The sequence below is a fragment of the Platalea leucorodia genome (assembly GCF_965183815.1).
Source record: "Platalea leucorodia genome assembly, chromosome: 3".
Lineage (NCBI taxonomy): Eukaryota > Metazoa > Chordata > Aves > Pelecaniformes > Threskiornithidae > Platalea > Platalea leucorodia.
In genome coordinates this window covers 13,865,565-13,882,223 of record NC_138825.1, presented here as the reverse complement: position 1 = coordinate 13,882,223, position 16,659 = coordinate 13,865,565, and the positions used below count along the sequence as shown (strand labels likewise).

Here is a 16,659-nt window from a genome sequence, read left to right as displayed (position 1 = left end):
GAAACAATGAGCTAGATTGAGACATTGCTATTATTCAAAGATAGGAAAACCCTAATCAAAATCACATCTCTGAAATTTTTTGTCTGCTGGTGTTAGAGTGCACTATTCATCCTTCACTGGAGCAGGCAGCCTGCCTTTGAATGGTCCATTGTCAGCCTGTATTGCTGTCCCTCCCAGTGGCAGCACTGTTCACACATCAATGACTAATATTGGTTCAAATCTATTTTACTGCCAAGTAAAACAGTTATCACTGGTAAAAAAAAAAAAAAAAAAACACCTTATTTGCTCCAAAATGTAAATCATAGAATCATAGAATCATAGAATCATTAAGGTTGGAAAAGACCCTTAAGATCATCGAGTCCAACCATTAACATAGCACTGCCAAGTCCACCACCAAACCATGTCCTCAAGCACCACATCTACCTGTCTTTTAAATACCTCCAGGGATGGGGACTCAACCACTTCCCTGGGCAGCCTGTTCCAATGCCTGACTACCCTTTCGGTGAAGAAGTTTTTCCTAACATCCAACCTAAACCTCCCCTGGCGCAGCTTGAGGCCACTTCCTCTCATCCTATTGCTTGTTACTTGGGCGAAGAGACCGACCCCCACCTCGCTACAGCCTCCTTTCAGGTAGTTGTACAGGGCAATAACGTCTCCCCTCAGCCTCCTCTTCTCCAGACTAAACAGCCCCAGCTCCCTCAGCCACTCCTCACAAGACTTGTGCTCTAGACCCTTCACCAACTTCGTTGCCCTTCTCTGGACACGCTCCAGCACCTCAATGTCCTTCTTGTAGTGAGGGGCCCAAAACTGAACAGAGTACTCGAGGTGCGGCCTCACCAGTGCCGAGTACAGGGGCACTATCACCTCCCTGGTCCTGCTGGCCACACTATTCCTGGTACAAGCCAGGATGCCATTGGCCCTCTTGGCCACCTGAGCACACTGCTGGCTCATGTTCAGGCAGCTGTCAACCAACACCCCCAGGTCCTTTTCCGCCAGGCAGCTCTCCAGCCACTCTTCCCCCAGCCTGTAGCATTGCATGGGGTTGTTGTGACCAAAGTGCAGGACCTGGCACTTAGCCTTGTTGAATCTCATGCAGTTGGCCCTGGCCCAACGATCCAGCCTGCCCAGGTCCCTCTGCAGGGCCTTCCTACCCTCCGGCAGATCGACACTTCCACCCAGCTTGGTGTCATCAGCAAACTTACTGAGGGTGCATTCAGTCCCCTCATCCAGATCATCAATGAAGATATTGAACAGGACCGGCCCCAATACTGAGCCCTTGGGAATACCACTCGTGACCGGCCGCCAACTGGATTTGACTCCATTTACCACCACTCTCTGGCCTCAGCCGTCCAGCCAGTTTTTAACCCAGCGCAGAGTGCACTTTATCCAAGCCATGAGCAGCCAGCTTCTCCAGGAGAATGCTGTGGGAGACAGTGTCAAAGGCCTTACTAAAGTCCAAGTAGACAACATCCACAGCCTTCCCCTCATCCACTAAGCAGGTCACCTTGTCATAGAAGGAGACCAGGTTAGTGAAGCAGGACCTCCTTTTCATAAACCCATGCTGGCTGAGCCTGATCCCCCAGTTGTCCCGCACGTGCCGTGTGATGGCACTCAAGATGATCTGCTCTGTGACCTTTCCCGGCACCGAGGTCAGGCTGACAGGCCTGTAGTTCCCCGGATCCTCCTTCCGACCCTTCTTCTAGAGGGGCGTCACATTTGCTAGCTTCCAGTCATCTGGGACCTCCCCGGTTGACCAGGACTGCTGATGATAAATGATGGAGAGTGGCTTGGCCAGCTCCCCTGCCAGCTCCCTCAGTATCCTTGGGTGGATCCCATCTGGCCCCATGGACTTGTGCACATCCAGGTGGAGGAGCAGGTCGGTGACGGCCACCTCTTCGATGACAACTGGGGCTTCATTCTGCATCCTATCTCCATCTCCCAGCTCAGGGGCCTGAAAAACCCAAAGATTACTAGCTTGACTATTAAAGACTGATGCAAAGAAGGCATTAAGTACCTCAGCCTTCTCCTCATCCTTTGTGGCAAAGTTTCCCTCCGCATCCAACAAAGGAGGGAGATTCTCCCTGGCCCTCCTTTTGTCGCCGATATATTTGTAGAAGCATTTTTTGTTCTCTTTAACGGCGGTGGCCAGTTTAAGTTCTAGCTGGGCCTTCGCCTTTCTAATCTTCTCCCTGCATAACCTCACAACATCCTTGTAGTCCTCCTGAGTCACCTGCCCCTTCTTCCAAAGGCGGTAAGCTCTCCTTTTTTTCCTGAGTTCCAGCCAAAGCTCTCTGTTCAGCCAGGCCGGTCTTCTCCCCCGCCTGCTCGACATACAGCACATGGGGAGTCTCAAAGGCGCAGGAGCAGGCCGTCCCTTCTTGAATAACATCCAGCCTTCCTGGACTCCTTTGCCCTTCAGGACCGCCTCCCAAGGGACTCTGTTAACCAGACTCCTGAACAGCCCAAAGTCTGCCCTTCTGAAGTTCAGGGTAGCGGTCTTGCTGACCCCCTTCGTTACTTCTCCAAGAATTGAAAACTCTATCATTTCATGGTCGCTGAGCCCAAGACAGCCTCTGACCACCACATCGCCCACCAGGCCTTCTCTGTTCATAAGCAGCAGGTCCAGCGGGGCACCTCCCCTGGTTGGCTTGCTTACCAGCTGCGTCAGGCAGTTATCTTCCGCACACTCCAGGAACCTCTGAGACTGCTTTCTTTCTGCTGTATTTCCAGCAGATATCTGGTAAGTTGAAGTCTCCCACAAGAACAAGGGCTAGAGATTGTGAGATTTCAGCCAACCGCTTGTAGAATACTTTGTCTGTTTCCTCATCCTGGTTGGGTGGTCTATAACAGACTCCCACCAGGATATCTGCCTTATTAGCCTTCCCTCTGATCTTTACCCATAAGCACTCAACCTTATCATTACTGTCATTGAGTTCTAGACAGTCAAAACACTCCCTAACGTACAAGGCTACCCCACCACCTCTCCTTCCTTGCCTGTCCCTTCTAAAGAGCTTGTAGCCGTCCATTGCAGCACTCCAGTTGTGTGAGTCATCCCACCATGTTTCTGTGATGGTGACCACATCACAGTTTTCCTGCCGCACACTGGCTTCCAGCTCCTCCTGCTTATTGCCCATGCTGCGTGCATTGGTGTAAATGCACTTCAGTTGGGCTATAGATCTCTTCTCCCACACAGGCATGCCACCCCTAGGCTCATCCCTAGCAAGCCTGGTTTTATCCCCTTCCCCCTTTGCATCTAGTTGAAAGCTCTCTCAATGAGGCCTGCTAACTCCTGAGCCAGAATCCTTTTCCCCCTTTGCGACAGGGGAACCCCATCTGTCTCCAGCAGGCCCGGTGCCATGTAAACTGCCCCATGATTGAAAAACCCAGAATTCCACTGCTGGCACCAGCCTCTGAGCCACATGTTAATGAGACGGGTCTTCCTGTTCCTTTCCGTATGCCTCCCAGCTACTGACGGGATGGAGGAAAACACTACCTGCACTCCTGATCCTTCAAGTAATCGCCCCAGTTCTCTAAAGTCCCTTTTGGTTATCTTTGTGCCTCTATCAGCTACCTCATCACTGCCAACCTGACCAACCAACAGTGGATAATAATCAGACAATTTTACCAGCCTAGGGAGCTTCCTGGTAATGTCTCTTATCCTTGCCCCAGGGAGGCAGCAGACTTCCCTATGGGATGGGTCTGGTTGGCATATCGGGCCCTCTGTTCCCCTCAGAAGGGAGTCACCTATGGCAATTACCCTTCTTTTATTTTACCAGTGGCTGTTGTAATGCATGGGGCTGACTGGTTCCCCTTAGTCAACCCCTTGGGTGGATTACTGTCTGCATCTTCATCTTCCTGGCCCTCAAGCTCCAGAGCCTCATACCTATTGTGTAAAGGCACCTGGGAGGCAGAGGTAGGCTGCGAGAGGATTCGCCTCCTGTGCAGAGCAGGGATCTGTTTCCATCCCCCTCCGTCTCTTGGGTCTCCTCCTCCTGCCTGGTGGCAAGAAGGTAGGGGAGCCTCTCCTTCTCTTGATGCTTCCATCTGGCATGCTTGTCTTAGGGACAGTAGGGAGTGGCTCCACCAGTCTATCTCCCTCTTGCACTCTCTGATACTCCTCAGTCTTGCTACTTCTTCTTTCAGCTCTGCTACCATGCTGAGCAGATCCTCCACCTGCTCGCACCTTATGCAGGTGTTGTCTCGGCAGCCCTCCATCACCAGAGCAAGGCTCTGGTGACAGCATATCCAGACAGTAGGCTTACTGTAATTGTTTTCAGTTCTGGTAGGTTATCAGATATGATGGGATTTTTCTCTACCCTGAGGACAGCAAATAGCTGATAACATCACTTTGTTGAAAGTATTCCAGTGCTGGACAGACCAGATTTGTGTCTCACAGGAGTGCAGTGGGATACTAAAAGCGCCAGGCTGCCTGATGGATACCTGTGGGGTGCGGCTTTTTCCACCTTAGCTTCTCGCCACAGGGAGAATGGTGGCTGCACCATGGTGTTTTAATGATCGGTTGTTCCCCCTTCTGGGCTGATCACCCCTCTGGTTCCTTTTCCCCACCGCGCATACATCCTTTCCTGCCTGCCATGACAGTGCCATGCTGGCGCTAATCAGGTGCTACCAATGGCTCAGATAGTCTGCTTTCTCTCTAGCTTCTCATGGCATCACCCACATCAGCTTCTTGCACAGCAACCAAGCACTAGCAGTAGGTGCTTTTCTGGGGTCCCAGCACTAACACTAAGACTTTCGCAGGGTCTCTGTGGAGCTCAGTGCACATAGGGAGACTTAGCACGCTATCTGTAGTTCTAGGGAGAGAACTTTGGGTTCAACCAGGTAAGATAATAATAGTTCAGAGCTAATGGAACCAGATTCTTTCAAAAGGGTCTAAGTGAAACCCCCAAGCCTCCAAACCCCAGAACCATTCTGAGTCAATTCAGAAATTCGTTAACTTTTCAGACTTGGAAGGTTTTGTTCCAAGATGATTTGGCTTTTTTGGGAAGTCTTTTCTTAAAATGTAGGTCCATTTTTAGAGAGGGGGGAGAAAAATAATTGTAATAACTCTCACGAAGGAGGCAGTTTGTCTTCTCGGAGTTGGATCTTGAAGCTGAATGACCAGTAGTAAACTCCAGGAACAGGCTTTCAGGACTGCATATTACTTTTTCTCCATCTTTTGTAGTCCGTGCAGCATACTGAGAGACTGGCTAGTGCATAAACCAATCCCCATTGACACAAGACAAAACACACTTACCCCTACGCTGCTGGCATTGACCAACTGTAGCAGCGTAACAAGGTACAGTTGCTAAACAGCCATTTCACTGGCTGCAATTTTTTTTTCTATGTAACAAATTTGTACCAGGCAAATTCTTTCTCTCCAGTAAATGATGCGCAGAAAGTGGCATTTCCATTAGATCACCCAGTGCATAAATAAAAAAGGGAGTTTAATTCTCTACATGGCACAATTACTTCTAAAAGGAAGAACTGGGAACAAATACTGCAGTGAATATATCTGCAGGAATTTATGAGAGACTAATTGGTTTTATCCTTAGTGACGCTGTCAGGGTTACGTCCTGAAATATGTGGTATCTTAATGCTGTGAGAATGGGCATATTTAAAGTGCCTGAAGATAAGATAAAAATCCCGTTTAAAAGATTATGATGTCTTGCATCAATTTTCTGCCAGCAGCTGGTCTGTCAGCACACTACAGGAAATTCTTCTTTACAGCTTCTCAGTGTATTTTTGTTCCATAAGGTACAAAGCAATCATTGTGTTAGTTGTTGAATGTATTGCAAATACTGAACACATTGCAGGTTGTGTGCTTCTGCTCACTAATGCAAATTAAGCTATTTGTTATCACTGTAGTCTTCAATACTGGAACTAGAACATCAGGAAGAAGAATGGTAATGCAGTATATGAAAATACCTGTATCGCAGAAGAGAGCAGTCAGACCAGTAACTCCACTGGCTTTGCTGCACAGGAGGGAGAAAAATAAGAGGGGAAAAAAGCTGCTGTGAATTGTTTCCAGAAAAGTTTTCCCTGACCCAAAAACTGTTCTGAAAAAGCAAGAATTAATCCCCTAGCATTCTGCCATTCTTGGTATAATAATGCCTCATAGCCACAGTGGTAGGCACCATGCAGGAGAGTAAGAGATGGTTCCCGCCCCAAGGGTACACCAAAGGGTACCAGGTGTGTGCAGCATGCTGAACTGCCAGGTCTTGTTACACTTGCTCTATGAGTGAGTGCAGGGTCTTGAGCAGTTCCTGAAGAGCATTTGGTGCTTAAACTGCTGCACTTCAGGGGAGTAGCAGAGCTGTGGGGAGACTGCAAGCTGTGTTTGACAGCATTATTGTCAGGCGCAGGGGAGCCTTCTAAGCCACAGGCAAAGTTCATCTGTGCAGGAAACAGCTTCTGCTGGAGCTCACCTACCCTGTTGGATCAAATGGCCACCAGCATTCACAGAAGAGCAAGGATACTTGGCTGCCGCTCTGACCAGCAACGCGGAGCCGCTAGGAAAAAGCTGTCTGTGAAGGAGACACCTCATCTAACCGAGCCCCCATCCACTAGAAGCACTGCACAGCCCACTGCACCTCAGGTGTGCGAAAGGGGAATGCAACCACCGGAAAAGGGATCATAACTCCTAGGAAAGCCGCACGAGCTCCAGGCACAGCTGCCGCCCTCTTCATGCGAGCTTTGGTTTTGGGCAGAGCCCGGCACCAGGCCCAGCACAGCACCGCCCCGGTGAGGCCCCAGCTGCATCCCTGACCCACGCCCACCGCTGCCCTCCCGGCAGCGAGGGCCGCCACCGCCCGGCCCCGCCCCGCCCTTGGGTGGGGGCAGTCCCACGCCAACGTCGGGCGGTGCCTCGGCGACCGTTGGGGTCCTGGGACGGGCCTCTGATGTGGGGCTGTTCAGCCGCTTGCCTGTTGGACCGCTGACTGTGCAGCTGCTCGCGGGAAGGGGCCGGGGAGGTGGGAGCTTTTCAGTAAGGCTCCAGCCGAGTGTCAGCCGTTGGTTTGCGCCGCTCCGCCCTAGTTTTCCCCCGGGCTGGTCTCTCGCTTTCTCATCAGGCAGTACGCGGGGCAGCTAAGTACGGTGGCCGGGAGCGCGGGAAGGGGCCAGTATGGCGGCGGCGGTGGTGGCGGCGGTCGGTCGCGCGTGCACCTATGGTGCCTTCCGAGTAGCGTGGCGAGGTGATGAGGGACGGCATCGTGCCTGGGACGCCTCCCCGGGGAGGGGAGGGGAAGCGGTAATCGCTCGCGGGCCCGTCTCCCGTGGCAACGGGCCGGTCCGGGCAGTCGCCACGGGGGGCAGTCGCCACGGGGGGCAGTCGCCACGGGGGGCAGGGCCCCGAGCGGCTCCCCGCAGTCGGGGGCGGGTTGGGGGTGCACTTATATACATACCTGTGCATGCACGGGAGCGCGGAAGGTGGGTATGCTGCGTCCCTGCCGCGTTCCCGTAGATCAGGTCATGACCTGGTAAGAGCTCTTGGTGGTAAGCGCAACCTATTCCCCTTGTGGCCTGCTGACTGCCTGCTCTGGGGTTACACCGGCAGTGCTGCTGGGGGACAGAGGGAGATCAAGAGTGTGTCTGTGCTTCGGAGGCGGCTGGTCGTTGTCATATGTGGATGTTTATATGTATGTATATTTGTATTTTATAAGCCCTTGCACTGATTTTTCCTCCATTGTGTTAATTCCAGTGTGGAAAAAAGACTTTGTTGCTTGTTGGACTCGGCTCTATTTGTGAGACTTAACAATGGTTACTGTGGCACAATATTAAATGGCTGGTGATTAACTTGAAAACAACACAAGCAGGAGCTGCTCTGTATGTGCATGGATCAGAGCACACTACAGTTGCATACATTCCCTTGTCTGTTCAATCACTCTGGGTCCTGCAAGAGCTAGATATGAATTGTTTTATATCTAAGTGGGACTTATATCGTTATCCCTTCTTTATATCTAATAGGACTTTCTAAACAAATGTTATTTTTTTTTAAAGCCTGTATTTTGCTACGTAGCGTGAACCTAGTTGCTCTTGCATGTGATGTTCTTCTCCAGGACAGGAGGTGTGATAAATACCTTATGAAATAACTAGCTTTACACTTGCATTGTCATCAGTGGACAAGGTTGCTGTTGTCACTACTTAGCAGTTTCCGTATTTCTTTCTGCATGTGCAGTAAACGTATTTCAAATCATAAATGGGTGTTAGGCATGCAGATCTCACTCATTGTTAGAATTTGGGGCAGGCCAGCTGTGCCTCTGGAAACCTGTATCAGTCATCTGTTATCCCATCAGAGTAACTTGGGCAGTAATACATGCCTTAAGGTAATGGAATGAGGTGGTTTGCTTTTTAGTTCAAATATTGTTTTCTTCCCTTTCTTTCTACCTTTCTCCTCTTATGTCTTCCTGGACATTTTTAATTGATAGGAATCTAAGTTTGTTTTCTAGACTTCTCTAATTGTTCAGCAGCCGTTTCTTTCTGGATTTTAGTCCTCTGCAGTCACTTTTCAAAACTGAAATGCATTATTTTTCCCAGTAGAGGTTAAAGTATACTTAGGAGGAAGGGAGGGCACATATATTTTCTTTGCTGAGGATCACAGTTCACATTGGATCTGTCTTTCAAAAATTGTGGTTAGAAAATTGGGAAAATTGTATTTTGATATATGAGGAATAATAATGTATAACTGAAAACTTCTGCTGGGTGGTATTTTCTGAATATATAGTTAATTTTGATATAGATTTTTTGTTTTGACTTGCATCCTTCTCATAAGAGAAAATTAAAGTCTTTTCATTATACGGTGTTTTTAAGCAGTGAATACCACTGAGGTTTTGACACAAACTTAAGGCAGTATAGGTGTAGTTATTGCAGTGCCAGGGGTACCTTAGCCTTTTGTATTCCTAAGTGCCCTCCATTTGCAACTGCATGCCTTTCAGCAGTTTTATCCCCTTTCACCCCTTGTTCTCATGCTGTTGTCCTTATGGCATTGCAGCTGTGAATCCCAGTAGTGTTTGGTGGGTTCTCCTGGGTAGCAACTGTCAGGAGCAGGAAAAACTTCTCTTCTTCCCTTTGCTTTCCTCTGGGTTGTAGGTTTTGGATTCATTAGGGGATGCCATGGCATGCTTTCATAGTGTGCCAGCCAGCCTGCTTGTATCCATTGAGGAGTCTAAAAGGGTCCTGATGAAAAGTATATACTTACTGTGGGAAATTCTTACGGGGGGGAAATCATCTGCAGCACTGGAGACTGCCTTGGGACACATGTTATGTCTTTCTCTCTCCTTTTGTTTACACTTTTCCTCCAAAGTGACTTCCATCATTAGAGTTGTATGTCATCACCTACGCACCCTGCTAATAAATCTTGGTGAACCTGTCTCAGAATCCTTTATACAACCTAGGTAGCTTGTATGCACTTAACTTCTAGGCAAAAGTAATTACGAACTACATTAATGCCTGTGTGTTCTCCAGGGAAAGCTGGCGACTGATGTGGGAAGAAAGGCCAGATTACATTGGTAAAAGTATATTCGAGCTTGGTATCAGAACACCTGGAAGCTGGGCATGTTTTTTGCTTTCAGCAGAAGACATCTCTTCTTTCTTTCCCACAGTCTAAGCCAAAATAAAGTTCTCTAGCTTTTTCTAGCTTCTACAGTCCTCTAAAAACTTCCTTGCCTCCACTCCTAAAAAGAAAAAATGTAAGTAGTTAATGAATTTCTGGTCTCTTTTCTTCCTCAGGGCAATCTATGATGAAGTGATGCCCATTCTGTAGCCAAACTGCAATTAAATTCTGAGCATTCAGGGAGGTTTGAAAGTAGGCCAGTGGTGTTTCCTTGGTGGAGGGAAACATTTTCACTGTCTAGTCACAGAATATATCCTAAAAAAAAAATATTTCCTGCAAGTAGACCAGGAAAAGTAAAATGCTGCAACTGCTCCTAAATAATTTATTAAAATAGTCTGTGTCTTTTCAGGTGTGACTCTTTCTGATTTGATTACCTTTGTGTTCCATGCTTAGCCCAGGTAGATAATGACCCTTTCCATGTGCTGTGATTTTAAATGCATGGTTTTTAGCTTGAGAAATTGAGTTCTTCGCATCCAAATTTTTCCAAGGTAGCTGGAGGGTTTTTTAAAAAGCAGTTTGTATCAGTGCAAAGATTTCATTACTACTTGAGCCTTTCTTGAGCACTTATGATATGAAAAAAGCAGTAACGATTCTGAAGTGTCTTCCCTGTTACAATTGTTTGTATGAATGTGTTATTTCTATGCATAACAGTTTAATTTGAATAAAAAGCAGCAAGCAAAATGTTAAACACAAAAACCAAGCAAAAAAACCCCAAAAACTTCATTGCCCATTGGAGGCTAAGTTAATAGTGCTTGGTATCTTCAGACCTGCAATTTGGAATTTAATCAGAACATCTCTGTTTTCTTGTACATAAACCTCTTGAGAATGTCGTGATTATTTCAGCCTAGAGCCTCCCATGTGTATGTCTGGAACAATACTTGGGCAGTTTTTCCAGAATTCTAATTATACCCCCACAATAAGCATCTTGGTGGCTCTTTTTAAAATTTTTTTTACAATACAGTTCTCACTGCTGAAACCAACTTCATGTAGTGTTTCTTTCTCTCAGGTACGGAACTGAGTAAGAAAAGTTTTCAGTGTTTAATTCATGTGAAAAATAATTACAGGAGTAGAGGGGATTATTAAATTGTTACCAATTGCTTAAAAAATAATAGCGCTTAGGCTTGCTGAACACTGCATTCGCTAGTAACGTAAATATGTGGATGTTCAGAATGCTTGCTGTCTTTCAGAATGTGAGGTGATATAGCAAGCAAATGGCAATGCAGGCCAGTTTTGGGCATTGTGTGTGGTGACAGATGCTGCAGCCTGCACATAAATCTCCTAAAGGTGGCATATTAAACCAGTACGTAACTGAAATAAAGGTTAGGAAAGTTATAATGAAATGGGTACAGTAAAGTAGTAGACTTGTATATGAACTGGGGTGAGTGTTAGAAAGAAAACTGTTAGGGATTTAAAGTTTGCAGAAATAAGACTGTTAACCTGTTAGGTTTACTTTTCCAGCTATCTTGAGATTCAGTCTTCTGTTGCATCTTGTGAGAAGAATGAAATGGTTTTATAGTGGTTTTGTTAAGTGAATTTTTAGTGCTGAATATATGTATATTTATACTTGTATAAAATTTTGTATTTAGCCAGTGAAAGACATTTAAAAGTCAGTGCAGGGTTTTAACTGTAATGTTTATAGCAGGGAAGTAAGTATCACCAAGGAGTTAATTTTATGCTGGCGAAGAGCACAATTTATATATGGTTAGCATGCTTTTTTTTTTTTTTCTCCTGCTTTGTTGATGTGTCTTTTGCTGGTGGCAAGACATCAGTCCAGCATTTATGACCTGTCTTGCTTTTACAAACGATTCAGTTTTGAATAGCTTATTGTAGGCGACATTTTAGATTTCATATAAAAATCCTATCTCGAATGTTTGGAGGATGTATAGGGGATGGAGGATATGATGCATTAGCTGTACATACATGTCAAGATGCTGTTTTATTGCAATGTGACATTTCAAATGGTTTGCATTCCATAAATATTCTTATTCTTTGCTCTCCTTTCAAAGAGTCTATTCCCTTGGTAGCAGTATGTGTACAAGAAGTGTGTGCGTATACTTTATTAAATACCAGCACTTAGTGTTTCAGACTTTGGGAATCATGTGGGTTTGGGGTTTTTTTTGCCACATCTTCCTCCTCCCTCTTTTGTCCTGCTGCAATTCAGAGACCAAAACAGTCTCATCTCCCACTGTCCAGGATATGGTCAACACAGCCCCTGGGCTTTCCTGGACATATAATTTTGATTGCCAGCTCAGAACTGGTATTCTCTTGCTGCCAGTCTTAAAAGTATAAATTGCTCTCACTTTAAAAAAGATTGAATCCTTAGAGAAAATAGGAGATTTGTCACTGGTTTCACTGAAGCCAGGATCTCACCCTGGGCTTTAACAACTTCTCTTATGAATTTTAATAGTTGAATGTTATAGTACTTTTTAAAAATTACTTTGGATTGCCAGACTTCTTGAGAGAAGTCGAAGGTCTTCTGACCTTAATCTATCATACCAGTGTTCATTTGATGGCTTCTTTTTCTGACATTTGACTTTTCCTCTTCTGTGCCCCAGCCATTCTGTCAAAATTTTATTTCTGCAGCAGTTACTCATCTGATTCCACTGTCTCTTGATTATTCTTACTTGTCATTTTGTCCTAACTTTATTGCGTCTTTATAGACTTTTTTCAAATTTCCATCATCATTTCAGAAGGAGATGGTATTTAGATTATGGAACTTTTTTTTGCTAATGAAAGTAGGAGTAAAACAAACAACCAAAATCAAATTGCTTTGCAAATATTTTTGAGAATGAAGTAGACTGTCTGATGCTCTTACGTTTTGTTTTCCAAATGAATGTATTGTTTCTTAGGCAGAGAATTTGGAATATGCTTTTTTATTACAGAACTGTGAAAGAAACCAACACCTCCACTCCAGAAGTGCAGACAACCAATTCAAAGCAAGCAATGACTTTCTCACTGTAATGTTTTAATGTACATTTGAGCCTGGCCCAGACAATTAGTGTTGTTCCTGATGTTCTGAATGTTGACCAGTTATTTATCTCATTTTAGCTCATAAAGTGTTGCTCCAATAAATAACTCAATGTGAATGTCTGTAGAGCCAGTTTAACAAACAGGATGTAAGAGAAGCACTCAGAGATGGCAAGGCAGGGAAGCTAAATTAATTCTTTGCATCATTGTTCACTGGAATAAGAAACAAGAGAGATTGGTACCCCTTGGTGGTGATGGTGGTGAGAGTTAGCGGATATTTCTGAAATTAAAATAACTGTGAAAGAGGTTATGAGACAAATCTACAGGATGATCATTAGCAGAATCAGAAACTATTCACAAAAGAATTCGAAGAGAACTCCAGGCTGAAAAAGATTAATTACTAGTAAGAGTGTGTAACCTTCACTTTGAAATTGCTTTGGTACCTGAGGAATGGAAGGTGGTAAATGTGGCACCAATCTTTTAAAAAAAGCTTGCAGAATAAATGTCAATAAAAAGATTATGCATGCCTTTAGTAATGGAAAATTCAGCCTTGCAAATCTCTTAGAGCTTGGCCGTGTTTGTTGGTTTTTCTGAGAGACTCAGTAGAATAACAGTGATCTAGTTAATATACTACATGCATGATTTCCAAACAGCTTTTAGCAGAGTCCCTCACCACAGATTTTTAAGTTCAGCGGATGTGGGAGATGAGAGGAGGTTCTGGCGTGTTTAAATAATTCGCTGAAAGGTAGGGAAGAGTGTTGGAGCTCTTCTGTCAGAGGAAGATCACCAGTGGAGTTCCATAAACATCTGTACTGGTTAGCATGTTCATAAGCTCACTTGAAAAGGGGTTGAGCTGCAAGGTAATTAATTTTGGTGGTGGTACTAAGTTATTTAAAGTAGAAAAAAAAGACTGACTGGAGAGTTACCAAAGATTGAGTGAATGGGCAATAAAATGGTTAATGAATTACAGTGTAGTTAAATATAAAGTGATGAAGTTCTAAATCCCTTCATATCGAAAAGACTGAATCACAACCAGAGAAGAGTGATGCAAAGGGGAGTAGGGTCACCAGAAATACCATAGCAACAGCTGAGTAGGCTGGGTCTTCTCAGCCTGGAAAAGGCTTCCTGGGGAAGTATGAGAGAAATCTTCTAGATCACATGTGGAGGGGAAAGGAATGGACTTTCTCTTCCAATCTGACAAGTAGGACATGGAGCTAATAAAAGACAGGCTGAAAATAATAATAAAAAGCATCTGGTTCATTATGTGGTGAGTAGTAGATGTGTGGAACTCCTTACCAAGGAGTGTTGTGGATGCAAGGTGTCTACATGGTTCTGAGGAAATCACTTGTACTGAAAGTAGTCAGAGACTGAGAAAATACCAAGAAGGACAGTATTGTACATATTCACTCACTTTTTACTCTTCCCCAGGCAGCTGTTTATAATGCTTACAGCGGCGGAATACTGAGCTGCTTAGGCCAGTAGCTTGAACCAATGCATCTGTTCATAAATGTCCAGATTTTTTTTTGTCATTTTTCTCAAAAAGGTGTTAAGAACTAGGAGTTATTAAGTCTTTGTATTAAAAGAAGCTTGTTCAAGGAAATTATCAGTAGATGTGCTTATGTATGTGAAAATATCATTTGTAGACCAACAGGAAGTATGTGAAGCAGGGAAAAGTGTGCCACTTCAAGTCATGTTTGAGGTATGACAAAATTTGTAAGTGGGTGAAGAAGATGGCATTAGATTTTGCAAGTTATTTTGAAGCAATTTCCAGATGTAGGCAATTAAAGAGTGCAACATGGGAAATTATAAATACTGCTGCACAGTGCAATTTCAAGTTAGTTGTAGATACATGATGTTATTTTTTAAAAAACAACTTCTTTAATTGCATGCCATTCCAAAAAATAGATTAATACCTCATGTAATTTTTGTGAAAATTATTCTCAGATGAACTGTTAATTTAATCTTGTAGATTAACAGTTTGTCTTTAAATGCTTATTAAAAACACAAAACAGCTCAAAAATTGTGTGTGCTTATAGAGTTATCATAAACATTGTTTATGTAGTTCATATTAGGAGTGACTGCTAGTTCAGTAGCAGTTTGAAGTGAAAGGAAGTGTTTGAGTAGTGACTAGTGTATTGTTTGTATGTGTCTCATATTATGACTCAGTGATATGTTCTGCTTTCTCTGTGAATTTAACCAGATATTTAAGAATCTTCTATTCCTATTTTTTGCTTTTTTGTTTCTAGACTGCTTTTTATTTTGGAAAATTAATAGTTTTTCACAAAATTTTCATAACAGAGTTTTATTGTCAACTTTAACTTTCATAGGAGTAAATGACGATAAATTTACATTTTAAGACTACTTTGAGAGGAATTTTTTAGAACTTCCTGCTGCATTACCCCAGTTAACTGAACAGATTGTTATTTGCCTAGAAGGACCTATTGTCCTGACTTCAAAAAATGGATTGTTGTTTTATTGATACTGGATGGTAACAGAACAGGACAAAAGTCATACTTATTTTCTGCTTTTAAAATCTATCTGAAAAGTTTGAATGTAAATGTGGTTTAGGGAGAAGTAGATTTTTAAATTTTTTAAAATTTTATTATCATTTTCTGAATAACATGTTGAGTAGTTGATTTCAAGTCAGTATAGCCCTTTTTAGTTTGTTGAAGTTGGGTGGAAGTGTTGATCTGCTGGAGGGTAGGAAGGCCCTACAGAGGGATCTGGACAGGCTGGATCGATGGGCTTAGGCCAACTGTATGAGATTCAACAAGGCTAAGTGCCGGGTCCTGCACTTGGGTCACAACAACCCCATGCAATGCTGCAGGCTTGGGGAAGAGTGGCTGGAGAGCTGTCTGGCGGAAAAGGACCTGGGGGTGTTGGTTGACAGCTGCCTGAACATGAGCCAGCAGTGTGCTCAGGTGGCCAAGAGGGCCAATGGCATCCTGGCTTGTACCAGGAATAGTGTGGCCAGCAGGACCAGGGAGGTGATAGTGCCCCTGTACTCGGCACTGGTGAGGCCGCACCTCGAGTACTCTGTTCAGTTTTGGGCCCCTCACTACAAGAAGGACATTGAGGTGCTGGAGCGTGTCCAGAGAAGGGCAACGAAGCTGGTGAAGGGTCTAGAGCACAAGTCTTGTGAGGAGTGGCTGAGGGAGCTGGGGCTGTTTAGTCTGGAGAAGAGGAGGCTGAGGGGAGACGTTATTGCTCTGTACAACTACCTGAAAGGAGGTTGTGGTGAGGTGGGGGTCGGTCTCTTCTCCCAAGTAACAAGCAATAGGATGAGAGGAAGTGGCCTCAAGTCATGCCAGGGGAGATTTAGATTAGATATTAGGAAAAATTTCTTCACGGAGAGAGTGATTAGGCATTGAAACAGGCTGCCCGGGGAAGTGGTACAATCACAGTCCCTGGAAGTACTCAAAAAACATGTGAATGTGGTGCTTAGGAACATGGTTTAGAGGTGGACCAGGCAGTTAGATTAACGGTTGGACTCGATGATCTCAGAGGTCCTTTCCAACCTTAATGATTCTATGAATCATTTGTTTGGTTTGATTGATTAAGCCAATTGATTGATTGATTAATCAAGCTGTTTGGCTTGTTTGATTATGTAAGTAGGAAAAAATATAGATTCCTTACTTCTGAAGAACCACCTCTCTGTGCTGGTCAATAAATGAAAGTATATCTTGCTTTCATTGTTGTAGGTGAACACCTGAGTCTTAGCAGTTATACCATGCTCCCTTTGGCTAATAGAATAATAACATTTGTGTTAGTTGAGCCACCTGGCAGAAAATGCACCACCATGTACGCTATTCTAAAGTAACCTGTTCTGGAGATGATAAGAGCATGTGTAATTGGCTAGCTTTGTAATAATCAAATCTGGAGAGCCATGGAGAAGGTACTTCTGGAGGTACATTCTCCTTTCAGGATGCCAGAGTAAGTCAGGTTCACGATTTTGCAGAATCACAGAATAGTTGAGGTTGGAAGCCTCTGGAGATCTAGTTCACCTTCCCTGCTCAGAGCAAGGTCAACTAGAGTAGATTACCCGGGACCATGTTCAGTTGAGAGTCAAAAAAAAAAAATGT

At 44.5% G+C, this 16,659-nt stretch overlaps 1 protein-coding gene across 7 annotated transcripts in view; it reads left to right on the top strand.

Moving 5' to 3' along the window:
• Nucleotides 1-7,106: 7,106 nt before the first annotated feature.
• MRPS5 (mitochondrial ribosomal protein S5) overlaps nt 7,107-16,659 on the top strand; it is a 74,804-nt gene continuing 65,251 nt past the window's right edge. For 3 of the 7 annotated variants that reach the window (XM_082306655.1, XM_082306656.1, XM_082306651.1), the window contains exon 1: nt 7,107-7,193. In XM_082306655.1, the coding sequence (XP_082162781.1) occupies nt 7,124-7,193 (70 nt within the window). In that variant the 5' untranslated portion in view covers nt 7,107-7,123. Of the gene's footprint in view, nt 7,250-7,457; nt 7,479-7,566; nt 7,638-16,659 lie in introns of those variants that run through there. The other 4 variants (XM_082306657.1, XM_082306652.1, XM_082306653.1 and 1 more) reach the window with 3 other exon arrangements.